This window comes from Hermetia illucens, chromosome 1 (assembly GCF_905115235.1).
Source record: "Hermetia illucens chromosome 1, iHerIll2.2.curated.20191125, whole genome shotgun sequence".
In the NCBI taxonomy this organism is placed as follows: Eukaryota; Metazoa; Arthropoda; class Insecta; order Diptera; family Stratiomyidae; genus Hermetia; species Hermetia illucens.
Window position 1 is genome coordinate 40,503,934 of NC_051849.1, and position 16,985 is coordinate 40,520,918.

Genomic DNA, 16,985 nt, shown 5'->3' on the forward strand with positions numbered 1-16,985 from the left:
AACATTTGATCCACCGCTCCCCCCTTTATAGGAGGGTGATCCTCTGGGAATATTCCGCCAAAACCTCTCCAGCACGCTGCCGACCCACCCGTAACTCATCTGACAAGTCGTCAAGAGAACGCCTTGGTATATATGTTATTTTCAAACTCTACTCTAAATCTTCTGCACTGACGGCGCGATCAATCTTGCTGCTCTGGGTTCGAATCCCACTCCTCATGGGTATTTATAATCGTCTTATGTTTGTCTCACTGTGAGTTTATCACTTTCAGAGCATTAAGTGTGATGATAGTAAGACTGAAGCACATTCTGATTATGTGGATGTCCTACAGTTCACTAAGGAGCGAACAGAAAACACTACTATCTTGGGTCGAAAACCAATCTATTCTTTAAGCAACTGAAGAATACATCTCCTTAATCCTCCGGAACTCGACTACTCAAATTTGATACGCAATGTACAAATTTAACGAGTTCGGTCACGAGAGGCACAGACCTTTCCCCCGAGAAGGAGGAAACAAACTTTAAGACCATGTCCATCACCCTGCTGTATACCTTATTCTCTAAATTAACCTTATTTTACTGTTTTTTTTTTTCACAAGTACACTTTCACTTTTAACGCACCTTAGCAGGGTCCTGTAGAGCTTTTGACGTATTTGTCCAATTATTTATATCGCAATTATTGAGTATCTCCGCCTCCCAAAGATGATTTGTCAAGTACCCTACAATATATTTGGCTGCTTAATATCTTTCTCTTTTTCAACTAATTCCCTTTCAAATAATCCTCTCCTCGTCAGTAATACATTTACTCAAGAGCTCGCTGTCCCTAGCCAATTCCCTTACTATTTAATGCACAAATAGTAAAAAGCTCCTGTCGCAAACAGCTTTATCCTCATTCCACTGCATAATCAAATCTGTCCAAGTGAGTAACCGAGTTGCCCCATATGAGGCGAATGAAGTCATTCCTGGTTAAAGGGGACGCTGAAGGGGAGCGTCAATTTTTTCACTGAATGTAGTCATGTGGGGTATCAAATGAAAGGTCCCGATCAGCATCAGTTGTGAAGGGGGCGAGTTTAGAGATTGGAAATTAAAGGAAAATTTTCAGAAGCTGCGCAGCCAAAAAATCTGAAAATCGTAGTGGTGGCCTATATACGATATTTATATATTTCCTACATTTCAATTTTGGACGTATCTTCGGCTCCACTAGTCTTTCTTTGGTCAGGGAATGAGAAAATTGAATTCATACTTACCATACACCATACTTATTTACTATATGATATATGTACAGTTAACCAAACAAAAAATTGTACAGACGCTGAAATTGATTGGAGAAAAACCAATACTTTTTATGTGCATTTTTTACCATTATTATTTAAAGCAGAAAAATAGTGATAACACTATCGCGCTTACAAAGTAAAAAAAAATGTTGGGCACTTCAAATTTAATGTAATACAAGAGAACAAATTTATGCCCACAATTTGTGGTGACCATTAGCTTTTAAAATTGCAAGACGTTTTCTTTTCATAAACGCTACAAGTTTTTCACTAACTTCTGCAATAGTAGACCACCACATATCCTTTATATGATTCTTAAAGTCCTTTTTACTCCGTAACTCTCTTTTGCGTAGCTCTTTTTCAACATACGCCCACAAATGTTCCACCTGATTTAAACCCAGGCTGAGGCGGATGAGGAAAAGTCCTTCTGATACTGACCTTGGACCATGAACCTTTTGACATTGACCTTGCTTTTTTTGAGCTATTTTGTGAAAGCTTTCATTATTATTATAATATTTAATGATCAACTCAGTTGAGTCGAAGAATAACTGCTCGTTGTCAGCCCTTTAACGGGCGATCTTGCAACAAACTGATCATTGTGGTAGGAGACCCAGAACTTCTTAACACACAACACGAAACCTCTTTTTGGGTAGCCATCGTTTGCAAGTGCGTTAGTGTTTTCTCAGTAGACAAGCAAATTCCCATTGATTTATCCAAAAAAACCGACACTTGATCGGATCAGTGGTAATCGCTTGCAAACCTACCCAAACCAAGCCAAACACCCTATTCACAAGTTTGCTTTTGCGATGGGTTGTTGAAGTTTGGTAAACATGTAAATCCAGCGTTACATTTGTTCGAAGACAACGCCAAAATTTAAATATGCGAGGTAATCAGGCTGGCATAACAAAGGGCCTTTCTTACCCATTCTCTAATCCGTGGGAGAATCGCATCCAGACTCACCTTTCTCGCGTTTGTAGTCAAAAGAAGTAGACGTACTGGGCCGTACAGCATCAGCACTTGCGTTAAGATCAGGGTTTTCTTCATATCTACATGAAATGTCTTCGCTGGAACTAAGTTTAAAATGAACGCACTGCAGCACGTGGTTTTTCTGGTTTGTGCATACCTTGATAAGGTTTAGAGGATGTATTTGGAGCGGTTGAGGCACAGACCATGTTTCTTCATTAGTGGAGTAACTCAAGCTGGCCTTTGAAGTTTTCAACTGCGAGCGTTTTCTCGGAACTTCACTGAGACCTTGAATTCGGTCATGAGCTTATTACTTTCGACCAATATACTCGCCTCGTTGATAGCATGCGTTGATTTCGAGACTAAGAAACCTGGATCATTTTGTAAGGTCAATATTAGATTCGCTGAGCCAGCCATGTCCGTGGAGCACTGTGTATTCTCCTGGAACGATGTAGATTTTCCTTCGGATTGATTGACCGTTATGAAAAATGTCGTATGTATGCGACTGAAATTCCATGTTCGATGATTGTAGCAGCATGTCAAGCTCCAATCTGGATCAAAGAGTTTCCTTCGGAATAAATTAGCGTTATGTGTCCTTGGTTGGGTTATGATCGTTTAGGAGAATTTCATTAACCTTGAAAGTGACAAATAAAACACATTTGATCGCTCAGGTCATTGATCTATTAAATCAAAGAAGGAGCGACTGCCTTCTACTTATCCAGAATCAAGCTGTGAATATAGACTTTGATGTCCCATTTTTTGTCAATTTGCGCATTTAAGGTCATCAAGTGGGTCTCAAGATCCCCGGCATCTTCAACAAAAAAAAATTCACTTCGACCTGGTTTAGATCTGAACTTACGACGGATTTCACTTCAATGCAATCACTTGTCGCTAGTTTCGGTCACGCTGCTCCCAGGGTAGAGGCGAGGCAGCGTCTGATGAGTTGCCTCTGCCCTGGACGAAACCGTCAGTCAACTCATTAAAGGAGATTTCTGTCCACTTCTCTTGAATTACCCGTTTTCACAGCAAAATCAAAAAGTGATAATTTTAAATTTTACATGGTCCTTCAGAAATATGTCTAAACCTACACACACTCTCAGATCATCATGAGTTCGACAATTTGTAATTCTGCAAATACCTTGTTACTGTTAATGCACCTTATACCAGGTTGTACAATAAGTTTTGCGGTTCGATAAGAAAAACACAATTTTATGGTTTTTATTTTGTATAGTCTCCGTGAACATCAATACACTTGTTCCAACAAGATTCCAATTTATCATTTCCCTCCCTGAAGTAAGAATCTGAAAGGCTGAAAAATGCACTTCCACAGCTGTTATGACCTCATCATTTGATGAAAAACGATTTCCACGCATGAATTTTTGAGGCCTGAAAACAGATGGAATTCGCTAGGAACCAAATCTGGTGAATACGGTGGATGCTCCAACAATTCGAACTTGAATTCATGGATTTTAGCCATTGTCAAAATGCTCCTGTGACACGATGCATTGTCCTAATGTAGAGGATTTTTTCTCCTGTAAACCTAGTCTTTCATTTTTTCTTTCAGCTGGTCTAAAAGGCTACAATAATATTCAGAATTTATTGTTTTACCAGTTTCCAAGTAATCCACAAATAAAATTCCTTTCGCATCCCAAAAAACTGATACTAACACCTTGTTGACCGATTTTTGGACACGAACTCGTTTCAGAGCCAAAGAACCAGGTTCACTCCATTCTTTAGCCTTCTGTTTTGATTCAGGTTCATGGTGAATGGCCCAAGTCTCATTCATAGTGATGAATTCGACCCACATGAGAGTTGTTGTTGTTGTTGAGAAAATCGCATCCGAACGTGTTTCTGTTCCATTACTAGCGAATGCGGCACCCATTATGCACACAGCTTTCTGAAGCCCAATACTTCAGTCAAAATATTGCTTACACTGCCTAATGAGATGCATGGGGCTTCTACTAAATTTCTTTCAATCACTCGACGATTTTCCAATACGATATCCTGGATTTTTTTTACGATTTTTGGTGTTGTTTCTGTTTTTGAACGTCCTCGACGTGGATCGTTTTCAAGGCTTGTACGACCCCCTTTAAATTCAACAACCCAACTTTCTACTGTACTAATCGAAGGCGAAGAGTCCTTATATACTTTCAACACCCGTTCATAAATTTTCTTTGATTTGAAAATCGAAAAAATCAAAAATTGACTGACGGTTTCGTCCAGGGCAGAGGCAACTCATCAGACGCTGCCTCACCTCTACCCTGGGAGCAGCGTGACCGAATGTGCCAACAGGTGGAAAGACGCTCCCTTTTATCATCGCAAAAACAGGACAAGGTTGCGAATTATATTGGACTTAAAACCAGTCGTTGTAGTCTAAGCTATACTAAGGCTAAAACTTAGTTGTTGTTTAGGATCTGCGGGATCCTAAGTCCACATCTACGTGATGGTGGACCGGATTAAATGAGGAGCAACTTACTCCCACGGTTTTTAGTCCATGGATCCCTAGTTTGGAGCGTAACACCCCAAGCATTAAAAATCGAAAAAATCAAAAATTGACTGACGGTTTCGTCCAGGGCAGAGGCAACTCATCAGACGCTGTCTCACCTCTGCCCTGGGAGCAGCGTGACTTTAAACCTCTCAAAAATAAAATTCAATCATCGCACGATATTTGATTTTTTCCGTTGTAAAAAAATACTGGGGGCAGTCGATACTAAATGGCTTGCAAACAAAGAATAAATTGACAGATTGGGATGAAACTTCATATACGTTCATATAATGAGTGTACCAACGTAACAAAAAAAATTAGCCTCGTAGCAATGCTCTCTCTTATCGAATCGGAGAACTTATTGAACATCCTTGCCATTATTAAACGATAGAGAGTACATACCATAAATTTAGAGAAACTGCCTATACTCAACAGGATAAGTTTTGTCAGGCAGTTTGTATCTTGGATCTTCGACCGTTAACTTCATTTTTCCAATCTCGCAGATTCCCCATCTACTTTAATAATTTTATATTAGAATTGTTGCTACGTCACCTATCACAGTCTTACAAATTGTTTTGCCAATAAATCATTAGTCCACTTCTACTTGTTCCTCCCTATAAGGAGGCGGGATATTTCTCATATTAAAAATCAGAGTCAAAATATCCAAAATATCCATATACATTACAACATTTAAAAAAGCCTTCCGCATTGAATTATTTTCTTGTCTTTATTTCATTTGCGAGTGGGTAAGCTCGATTGTGGCATCTTCGTTTGTTAACTACATTAAGTGCATTTCCTAGTCGACCTTCCTTGGCACCTGTCGCCTGAAATGGACTCCCTTCTTCTTTTCTGATGATGCTCATTTTAAATTTAATCCAAATCCAAGCACCCTGAAAATACATTCTCCCTCCTCTCAGTCTAAATTGAAACGACCCACACAGTGTCGTCACCAGGCGTTTATTTCAGCCTCTGTATTTTTTCTGCCATGTCAGAAGTCAAACTTTAAAAAAATGTAATAAATGAGAGTATATCAACATGAAAAAATATAAACTTATTTTTGAAGGCGGGGAATTTATTATTTTCACTTTCTTCACTGCTCCCTCTGATTTCTGCAATTTTATTTTATTTTACTAAAAATAATGTTATATATATTGCCTCAAACTCTGCCCATCTAGCTAGACCAGCAAATTATATAAAGAACACGATGCTTGGAATGTGTAATTACTGGAGATTCGTGGTACTTTAGCCTTCCGGGGATTTTTCTTGTCTATTCTTCCAGTGACTATACCTTGCATTGAGAGACGATATCAAGTTGATAGAAAGAGCTTCCTTCCACGAATACAAAATCAGACAATCTCAACAGCTTCGATCGCTATCCAATATTCATTTCACCGCGCACACCTGCCTCCAACGGCAAATCGACCAGTTTAAAAATATTAAAATGAATAGAAAAAATATCAAATTAAAATTTGAATTTTTCCGCTTTAACTTTACCAAGATTGTTCTTTTCGCACATTTGCTTATTTCGATGACAACTTGCCGAACTCTGGCTGTGTGAATCTTAGCACTGAGGGAAGTAGTCGTCGAAATATGGATATTTGAGGAAAAAATAAACTTAGTAAATTTAAAACGGAAAAATACCAATTTTAAGTTAATTTATATCACTTTACTTGCTCACTATAGGTTATGCTAAATATCAGATTAGCCTAGGGGAATTGCAATACGTCGATCCCACTGATACGGTAACAGTACCTACTTAGCTTCCTCCTTTCAGTGAACTTTCTAATTTCAATTTTCTAACGATTTTCAAAACAACTAACGGAAAGCAATAGACTAACTCATTCGTTCATAAATTCATAAAAGCATGTCAGACTACAGTTCATAATGATTTTCCTTAAATTTCACAAGACTAAAAGTTATCATACATTTTTATATTCGTAGTAATTTTTCAGATCTAGATTCTCGGACAGACGATTTTTTGCATTTTTATTAGAGACGCCTACAGAATTAATCTAAAATAGTGAAAATAATCGCACAAGCAAATATTGTTATGTATTGAAAACCGCCAAGATGGCGGTGATAAGTCGCTCTGTGATGATGTTGAATCCATTGTTATAAATATTGAAATGTTGTTAATTTTCTTTTAGCCTAAGTTCGGCAATTCGCTAATATAGTTTTTATATTTATAATGTGCAGCTAGACAGCGTATTTATAGATTACATATATGTTTTTTGTTGTATATGTGTGGATGTACGTAAAAGAATTTAGATAATATGCGAACTCTTGTAATAGTAAATAGAGTTTCGAGGAATATATTTCGGGGAATGGAGATGTATTGAAGCATCTGATGCGTTTTCATATTTTGGTTTATTTTGAATCCAACATTATACATTGTGAAAGGGTAATAGGAAATATAAAACAAAAGAATACAACTTTAAATAGTCTTTCTCTTAACTGTTTCACGTAATTTTTGTAGTTACTCTTGGTGTTCTCTGTTTTTCAGTAGAACTTCACATTTGATTCTTCATAGTTTCTAGCTTCACTCATCTCATTGTTTAGATAGAAGAATGTCGTATTATTTGGAACCATAACGACTAACAAATATTTGATTGCAGGTTTATTTAATGTAGCAGAACCAACGTGGAATTCTTACAAAAAAACTCGAGTGACAAGCAGATTCCCTGCGAAATTGACGACTACCACCGAATTCATAAACTTCACCAGAAACCACCACCAGATAAGTTATGAATGAAACGCGACAGTCCGCCTCACCAGCTAGGTAGGTTTGACCTCACCAGTTTGAAATAGTCCAGAGCCCCAACATCACACACCTACAAAAAAAATGTAAGAAAGTGGAAAAAGGACGAGCTCTTAGGAAGATTTCATTTTCAGCAATCCATCGTAAAGGGTGAGGCCATTGTAGAGTCGGCAAGAATAAGCATATTTTAGGATTTTTTTCTAGCAGGATGATGACGTAAATCAAAAAAAGACCCTTAATTGTGTACGTCATAAACTGAGCTCTCTTTAAAGAGCCCCAATAGACCACATTGCTTCCATAGGGTACTGTACTCCGGTAGTGCACCGTTACAGTCTTGAATGAAGTGTTCTAACACACTTCAAGGACCTGATCCAATATGGATTGTTGCGTCAACGATTATTATTATTATAAACTTGCCCAAATTACCTAATATTGGGTGCCTTTGCTGGGACGAATGTACATGCCGCTATGCAATTTGGTGTAGTTTTTGCTTTTGCTGCGACGACTTTGAACTTTGAAGTTCAAGGTCGGGCTCAGCGAGAGTATAAATTAGCTTGACCGAGACCGGCTGATGAATTTAGAGTTTTGATCAGCAGGATTCGACGAGAGATCGATTTTGGGTTTCGTGAAGAAGAGTTCTGTTGTCGTGGCTTGGCTGGAAGCTGACCTTCTTCAGAGGAATTGTTGCTTGTTGGCCGAGTATTAAGTTTTAATTCACAGTTGTTGCGATTATTATAAAATTTTAGTAATTATTTCGAGATAATTTTTATTTTTACAATCTTTGCCTTAAAGGAAATATCCGCGTGTATCTGATGAACCCATTCAGTGCTACCTATTGAGTTAGTCATTCTCGAAGGATTTTTGATGGACAATTCTTTTCTTTTCGGAGTATAACAACAAAAACTACATGCTGACGATAGTATCACTACTAACCGTAAATTTAGAAACTTTTGAACAAGAATCAACTAACTTTTGGACAAGAATTAAGAAGAGTTATATACATGCAGCAAACTTAATTCAACTTTTATTATTTTTCTTTTACACGAAACTGGTGCAGTTTTTAGTTTTTCTGGAGAAAGCGAAGTTTTCAAATTGATTTATTTTTAATCCGTTCGTCGAACACCTTTCATTGATATAGTATCTCATATAAAGAGGGAAGAGAAACATTTCTAACAAAAAAGAATCGAGCACTGCTTGCAGCTCATATCGGTAAACCGGACATGTTCCCGTGGTTAGCCCGTGGTTAGTCCGTACTTGCATGCAATGTTTTGATGGATCACCTTATGTACAGGAATTACATAAGCTCCAAAGGCTGGCTTGCGTGTGTATCAGTGGGGCAATGAGGACATGCTCAACGGCATCCCTGGAGGTCCTTCTGGGATTAACCCCTCTCCATCTGCACATACAGATGCAGGCAAGGAGATCGCCTAAATCGAAAGAAGATTGATATCCTTCCTAGGCAGTATCCCGAATTACTGATACCGAGGAACAACATGACAACGAGGTTTCACTTCGATAAGAAGTTTGAAACACGTTGGAGTAACAAGGCAAACTGGGAGAGCGTGGCTGCGACATACGGCTTAAACCAGCAACTGATTACTTGGTACACTGACGGATCTCTCACAGCAGAGGGAGCGGGTGCCGGTGTCATTGGTCCAAGGAAAATGTACTTTGAGCCAATGGGCAGGCACACTAGCATATTCCAGGCGGAAATATACGCCATAGACAAATGTGCAGTCCAGGGTTTTTATTGGGGGATACGAACCCATGCGTACAAAGGATTGCTTAAACCTCACCAAAAAGAACCTCCGAATCATAGTGGGAATACTCACTGGTCATTGTCGGCTGAACTATCACCTAGGGAAGCTAGGGATATCTACGGACACTGCCTGCAGGTTTTGTGAGGAGGAGGACGAAACCTCTATACACGTCCTGGGACAGTGTCCGGCACTTGTGCAAAGTAGGTCGAGACATCTGGGACAACACTTAATACCAAATGCAAAGCTGAAAGTGGGGAACATACTAAAGTTCCTAACGGTTACAGGCCTGCTTGAAATACTATGATCAATAGGTACACTATAACGAGTAAAAGGGGCACAATAGTTCTTCAAGGACGCGGTGCGACTCTCCCTTAACAGAATAATAATATATGCAGTATTACGCCTGTTCGTATTTGTACCGGCTTCATAAATGAGATGGTCCAACGTCTCTAACACTGAACCCCACATTCTGTGCTGGTCCTGGCTGGAAGCATCGATTAAGGATGCGATCCGTCGTGGTTCTTTCCTTTCGGAGTTTTACGGCTCCACACGCGCGGTCGAGCCGCTACTTTTTTTTGTTTTGAATTCAGTTAGCTCGCCTGTTGACCTTTTGATAAGCTCGCGTGAATTCCATGTTGGTTGGTTTTCAGAATCCGATGGATGATGACACGTGAGGGATCGAAGTGCTCAAAGGGCCACTCCCCCGCCCTCACCCCTACACATTCCCGAGCCTGGCTACCATAGAGGCATGTAAGCACGTGTCAATGGAGCACGTAGATAGAGCATCAATATTTGCGGGTGGATCTTTCCCGCCAATTTCGCCATCTTTTTAGGTTTTTGGGATAACTCTCCCCTCTTGGTCATCTCCGGCCACTCTGGCTTTCTAATCATCACCAATCTTGGTTTATCGTCACAATTTTTGTAAAAACAAGAAAAATAGCAAAAAGTTCAAAATTTCCAACAACAAAATCGAAACAAAACTGTGTAATATATTGGGCCTATTGGGCCAGGTTTTATGTATAAGCAGTCGGTCGGGGTATCGGTAATAAATTTCGTCGTTATATAGCTCTACGCTTTCGTTCATCCTTTTATAGGATCCAAAAACTCTTCAGAGGATTTTTTTCCCGAAATCGGCTAATGCCTGCCATTCACGATCCGGCTGGTCTGTATGCGGGATTCGGATGCCCTGTTAGTTTGAACTGTAGAGGCGATGATCAATTGAAAAATTATTCGTACATCCGAATGGCAGGAAAATAGATCAGGGAATTTTCAGTGCATTCGCATCAGGCTGAGAAGTATTGCGCCACAGAATAGAATTATTCAGACACTCTTCCCTTCTTATTTTTTTGAGCATGCCATTTTTAAGATATTAAGTAAGGGTATTATTAAATTTGTACAGTGCCTAACCCTTTAAATTTATCACTTTGCAAAATGAATTTTTGAATTAAAAATTTTCAGAAACTGATTCATTGATCAATAAAAGTTATTACATAAACTTTTTAATTGGCTTTTATTTTATCCTTAATTTCATCCTCCAATATATAGGGTGAAGATCTGCAGGTTATGTATAGTTCCTATTTCCGGTCATAAAATTCAAATAGAGGACAAGTCTGAAAGTTAATACACTGCCGGAAAGCTGGTTTTAATAGCTTAAGCTGTATGCCGTTTTTTCGCTTTTTTTTGGGATTTTTTAAGAACTGCTTAACCACCCATCTAAAAAAAGGTGTTTTTCGAGTGCCATCATCGAGGGCGCTCAGTTCATCTTAGAGAAAAAATAAATGGCATTTTAACGTGTAGAGTCTATCACGGTTCGCAAACTAGGATTATTAAAAATATATCAAACGGTAAATTGTTTATACCTCGTTAAACTTCTTTTTTATAAATTTTGGTTTGTTTTTCTTTAATATGTAAAAAAACTGTCCGATGAATCGCAACTGTCCTAGTTTGCGAATCGTAGAAATATGTTCTAAAAAGTCGGGAAATTTTAATGAATTTCGACTGGATAGATTTTGAGCTATGCTGCAAACGTATTTAAAAATTAAAATATTATTATTAACAATAAATAATTAATTTATTAATTATCCATTAATCTGCTATACCTGGTTCACAAACCTTCAGTTTCTCAAAAATAGTCATGTAAAGCCGATTAGAGCTCCATGATTTTAATTCGCGCTCTTTTAGCGTGTTTGGGCCTGTAAATTCGCTCTCCATTACGACAATTGTATGTTTAACACTGCAATTTCCGAATGATTCGGAATATCAAAAAACCACTTTATTTACCGGACCCGACATACAGGATGACCTCATTAAGATAATACATAACGATTTTTTATATCAGTGAAAAAAACAATACAAGCAAAGCAAATTTGATGAAATGGTTGCTAATTGTTATTATATATATAATTGAATATCACGATCAAATAACTCAACATTGATAACGAAATTAACTGGAAATAAAAAATAAAACAATAAAAACCACATGGACCAGAAATTGAAGATTTCTATCAGATTTTTTAGTATTTATTGTATTAACACAAAACTGGACAAACAAAAGTGACTAGTTTTATAATGAAAAATTTAACGGCATTGTTTGTGGTGTCTGGTATAGACCTGAACCGCAAGCATCACGATTTTACACCGAGGTCCACCAACTCGTTATCCTTAACATTTGCGTCCTGATGTCCGATATCGCTCCATCTGAGGCAAGATCAGCCATATTTTTTTTCTACCCTTCCATTGGTTTGGAGCCACCTATGTGAGTTCTTATTAGCTACAACGCATTTCCGCGTCCATGAAGTTGGTGTCACTAAAAATGTCAGGATTAAATTGACAAATTCTAGAGCTCTGAAAGCTTGCTCTTGGGTTCCTTGGTGTTAATGCCAAATCTAATGTTAGCGCAGAAACGGAAATGCGAGCAGCGTCACCTCATGTTGTGATGTTAGATCAAGCGTTTCTACCAGGAAATGAGGGAAATGATTATCTAAGAGACTCTTCTATAGCCAAATTTGTGTTCAATAAAATGAGGCATATATTTAACAAATGCTGCATCAAGTCGGAAGAATTGGCGTACCAACCGAATCTGCAAGATAATTTTCCATAGAAATGCTGGCATCCAGCTCCCAGATGCGCTTACGGTCGAAACCATAGTTGCCGCCCTACTACACACTTGGGTGGATACGGTGCCTACTCCTTTTGAACCACTTAACGAAATCACTTTACTGATGTTAAAAGTAACTGAGTCGGAATCGGTTTGGTCTAGATTCCATGCAGATGTCGTCGGTCCAAAATTATTTTTCCCAAGCACGTCATTAAAGAGCTCAACTAGTGCGTTTGCCCAAAAAAGAAAGTTTTTGGATTTTTTTTAAACTAATGGATCGAGTGTGTCCGAATAGCTCAGTGGTTAGAGCACTAGGCTGTCATACGGAAGGTTGCGGTTCAAATCTCACTGGTGGCAGTGGAATTTGTATCGTGATTTGACGTCGGATACCAGTCGACTCAGCTGTAAATGAGTACCTGAGTCAAATCAGGGTAATAATCTCGGGAGAACGCAATGCTGACCACATTGCCTCCTAGTGTACCGTTACGGTCTTGAATGAAGTGCTCTAACACACTTCAAGGCGCTGATCCAATATGGATTGTTGCGCCAACGATTATTATTACTATTATTAATGGATCGAATGCATTGAAATTCTGGGGGTATATGTACATTGGAAAGAAAATATTCGATCCCCGGAAAACTATCAGCGATTTCCGAAGTCTCCAAAAAAACTTCCCTCACTGCTGCTTCTCTCTTTATTGCATTTACCGCTTTTTTGAAGTCAATGACACAATGATTCGTTTTTCTTGCCTTACAGCTCGTCATTTCACTGCAACAACAAACTTTTTATTGCATACTACTACAATAGAAATCCCTCTTCTACCAGTAAGATTTGAACCGGGACCTTATGTTGCGACACCGTCGTGTTCTAACCACCTAGGCGACTCAGATATTTTTATTGCAACTACCTTCAATACAAAATGATAAAAGTACAATAAAGAATATAATTAACAATAACATTTAGTTTATGTCCCCTGACTTTAAAAACTCAGAAATAAATACTAAACAACTAGTATTGGTTCATTTTTCAATGTTACAATAAAAAATTCGTCACATTTAACCAGAGTAGGAGGCTAATGTTCACCTATTTTGAATGGATTCTTTGTAATCAATAGCCATGTTACAGTTTATCAGACGATAATTCCATGTAATTTACGCTAACGAGAATTGATTTGTCAAAATTGGTCTCTACTTCGAAGTCGATGGTAAGTGACCAAAAGGCTAGGCGAAACGAAGGTGACTTCATACGGAATAGGCCTCGTGATTAAATCAAGATTGATAGAACAAAATGGCGCAACAGATCAGGAAGAGCTGATCCCGTGTGTGAACGACACAATGTCTAAAGAAAAAGAAGGGTTCTGAGTTAACTATTGTCAACTAAAAGAATAGACCTATACATCACATCTAACGTTTGGGCGAAAATAACCGATCAAATATAGCCGCACCAAAATGCAAAAGTCACTATTCAAAATATAACATGTCTGTCGTCGAATATCAGTCGAATGAGCTTTGAATGAATACCTGAGTTAAATCAGAGTAACAATCACGAGCGGATCGAATAACACATTGCTTGCTAGTGTACCGTTAGAGTCTTGAATGAAGTTCTCTAGCATGCTTCAAATCCTAGATCCAATTGGATTGTTTTTTATTATTATTATTCTTTTAAGGGAAGTTGAAGCAAGTACATAACCGTCAGGAATATTAATATATTCTTTACTTGCAAGTATTTCCACTTGGCATCTGATATTAAGTATTCTCCCAGGTGCCTCCACTTACTTTGCACAAGTACGGACGCTGTCCCAAAACGAGTATAGAGGTTTCGTCACTCTCCACATAGAACCTGTAGGCAGTGCCCGTAGATATCCTTAGGTTTAGTGGAGCGATTGGGCTCGTTTGCCCTCATAAGCAACCTGGACTACTCCATTCCTAGTAGGTTCGTCCAGTATAGTTCCCTAAGCTTTTCCTCTTCATTTTTTAATGTCATAGCCGCAAACCCATTTCCGATTCTACAGAAGGGTTCTGGTCCGTATAGAGGCGTCCCTGCTTTCTTCCTAACCAGTTCGTTCGCGGCCTCATTGCCTTCTAACCCAACATTCCCTGAAAACCAATCTCTCAAGACCATATCAGTTTGGAGTTCGTCTTATTGTATCCAACTCCCTTAATCGCCGCATGGCTATCGGTCAGAATAGAGATGTGCTGCCCCCTATAGTTGCTTTGGAGTTTGAAGGGGGCACAGCTGTCTATAGGGTATATTTCCGCCTGGAATATGCTAGTGTGCTAACCAATTGGTTCAGAGTACTTTTTTCTTGGACAAATGATCCCGATATCCGTTTCCTCTGCTGTGAGGCATCCGTCAGTGCACTAGATAATGCTGGTTGCTGGTTTAAGCCGTATGTCACAGTCACGCTCTCTCAATTTGCCCTGTTACTCCAACATATTTGAAACTTCTTATCGAAATAAAACGTCGTTGTCATGTTATCCCTTGGTAACAGTAATTCGAAAGACCGCCTAAATAGGATATCAATTTCCCTTTGATTTAGGCAGCTTCCTGCCTCACTGCCACTCCGGCCATTCTGAAGATCGCTCTTCTTGCCTGCATCTGTATGCACAGATGAAGAGAAGTTAATCTCAGAAAGGCTTCCAGGGCTGCCATGGGGCAATTTCTCATTGGCGAACGGATATACACGCAAACCAGTTTTTTAAATTTCCCTCGCCCGCCCAGATTACCGCCTCATAGGTTATCATAGTCCTTACTATTTTAGTTCATATCCAAAGCATTATCTTCGGGGTGTAGCATCGAATCGCACTGGTCAAACGAAAATAATAAAGATAGGAGACTACAACTTTGAAAACGTTGAAAATTTCTCCTATCTAGGCTCGAAAATCACAACCAGTAACAGCTAGGGCGATGAAATGCTCGAAACGTCCCACCATAGGGTCAAAGCTCCTACTGTACAAGACTATGATCTTGCCAGTCCTTATGTATTCCTCGGAGACCTGGGTTCTTAGCAAAAAAAAAAACTGCGAACTCTTGGCCGCGTTCGAGAGAAGAATCCTCCGAAGAATTTTTGGCCCCTACATGAGGATAGACGATTCCGTAGCCTACATAACGACAAAATCTATGAGCTGGTCTGGTTGTGGATAAAATCTGGCTCAATAGGTTACGGTGAGCGGGTCACTTAATCCGTTTGGATGAGGAAGATCCAACCCGGAAAGTCTATAAGAGCAATATCTATGGTAGAAAAAGAAGACGAGGCAGACCCTGCTGAGATGGAGCGATTGCGTAGGTCAGGACGATAAACAGCTTTTAGGGATATCGAATTGGTGGACCTTGGCGCAAAACCAGGGTGTCAGGAGTTGCTTATTAACACAGGCCTAGACCGTATACCGGTTGTTGCGATTAGTACTTCCGTTGGTGATGATGATGAACATACAAATCATCAGGGCCTTTGTAGCTTTTTGTCAAATGTTTCCAACATGCATTTTTCAGAATAATTTTTTGGTCTAGCTTAATTCCAAAATGTTTAATCTCTGTTTCAGGTTTCACCTCCTCCAATCTAATTGGATTATTGCACCAACAGTTATTTTTAATATTAACCTTCATCCGTCCCTCATTTCCCCACACATTAAAGTTCCTCGCGTATCAAATTGATACCCCATAGAAAGTAGACGTGTTTCATGCATTTTTATTAATTTTTATTTGGAAAAATAAAATAAATAATAAAATATTTCGAAAATATTTTATTTAAAAAAAATTGAATTCAGTTCATAAGTATTTATTAAAAAAAAAAAGTCGATTTTCGCAAAAAACTTTCAATCCCGAAATGTAAAAAATGAAAAAATGAATTATTAAATTAAATTAAATTATAGTTTATCAATGCAGTTTGTGCATAGTTTGAAATGATGTGCATTGCAAACATAAGTTATACACTTATCACAGCGATTGCTGTATAAATTTTTGTTGTTTTTATATTCGCAATGTGCAGAACGACTTCGTTTTCCTGCTGACGGAGCATGCGTGAGTTTTTGAGAATTTGGTAAATTCGATTTTCGCGATGCGATTGTCGTTGATGTTGGCGCTGCTGATGTTGATGTCGTTGGTGATGATGATCTTGATGAAATATTCTGAATTTCATCTATAACAGCATTTGCATTTGGTGTTCGAGGACGAGTTTTTCTGTTCGCAATATATGGTGTAACTAATTGCTTTCCGAGCTCCACTAAGTACAAGCGACAGCGATACTTTTTTTTCTCATATTTCCAATCTGCGTTGAGATGAATAAATATTACGAAACTGTTGTATGCTGAAGTATCAAGGATATTAAGAAAAGGGCTAATGGCCAACGATTCACCTTGCGTTTGCAGCGATAAGTGCCTACGAGTTTATCTAGAGAATCAACACCACCTTTCGTCGCATTATAGAATCGAATAATTTCCGGCTTTTTTTGTTCGTCGTTAGCCACACTTTTCTGGTCATGAAGTGTACTAAATAGAGTGACAAAACGATTCTTTTTTGGTACGTAAGAGACCATTGTGCTGCGCAAATCATGATCGAACACAAATTCGGAATAATATACTGGTTTGTTTTTCATTTGCAGCAGTAATGGTGGAATTTCTTTTCGATTTTTTCTGATCGTTCCAATCAACTTGTTTT

The 16,985-nt window shown here is 38.7% G+C and overlaps 1 protein-coding gene across 1 annotated transcript; it reads right to left on the reverse strand.

The window, feature by feature from the left end:
• Positions 1 to 16,195: 16,195 nt before the first annotated feature.
• On the reverse strand, positions 16,196 to 16,863 carry LOC119647166. The gene is made up of 2 exons (XM_038047972.1): positions 16,677 to 16,863; positions 16,196 to 16,596 (listed from the first exon to the last, which is right to left on the reverse strand). Exons 1-2 carry the CDS (start codon positions 16,861 to 16,863, stop codon positions 16,196 to 16,198), a joined length of 588 nt encoding a protein of 195 aa, XP_037903900.1.
• Positions 16,864 to 16,985: the final 122 nt, after the last annotated feature.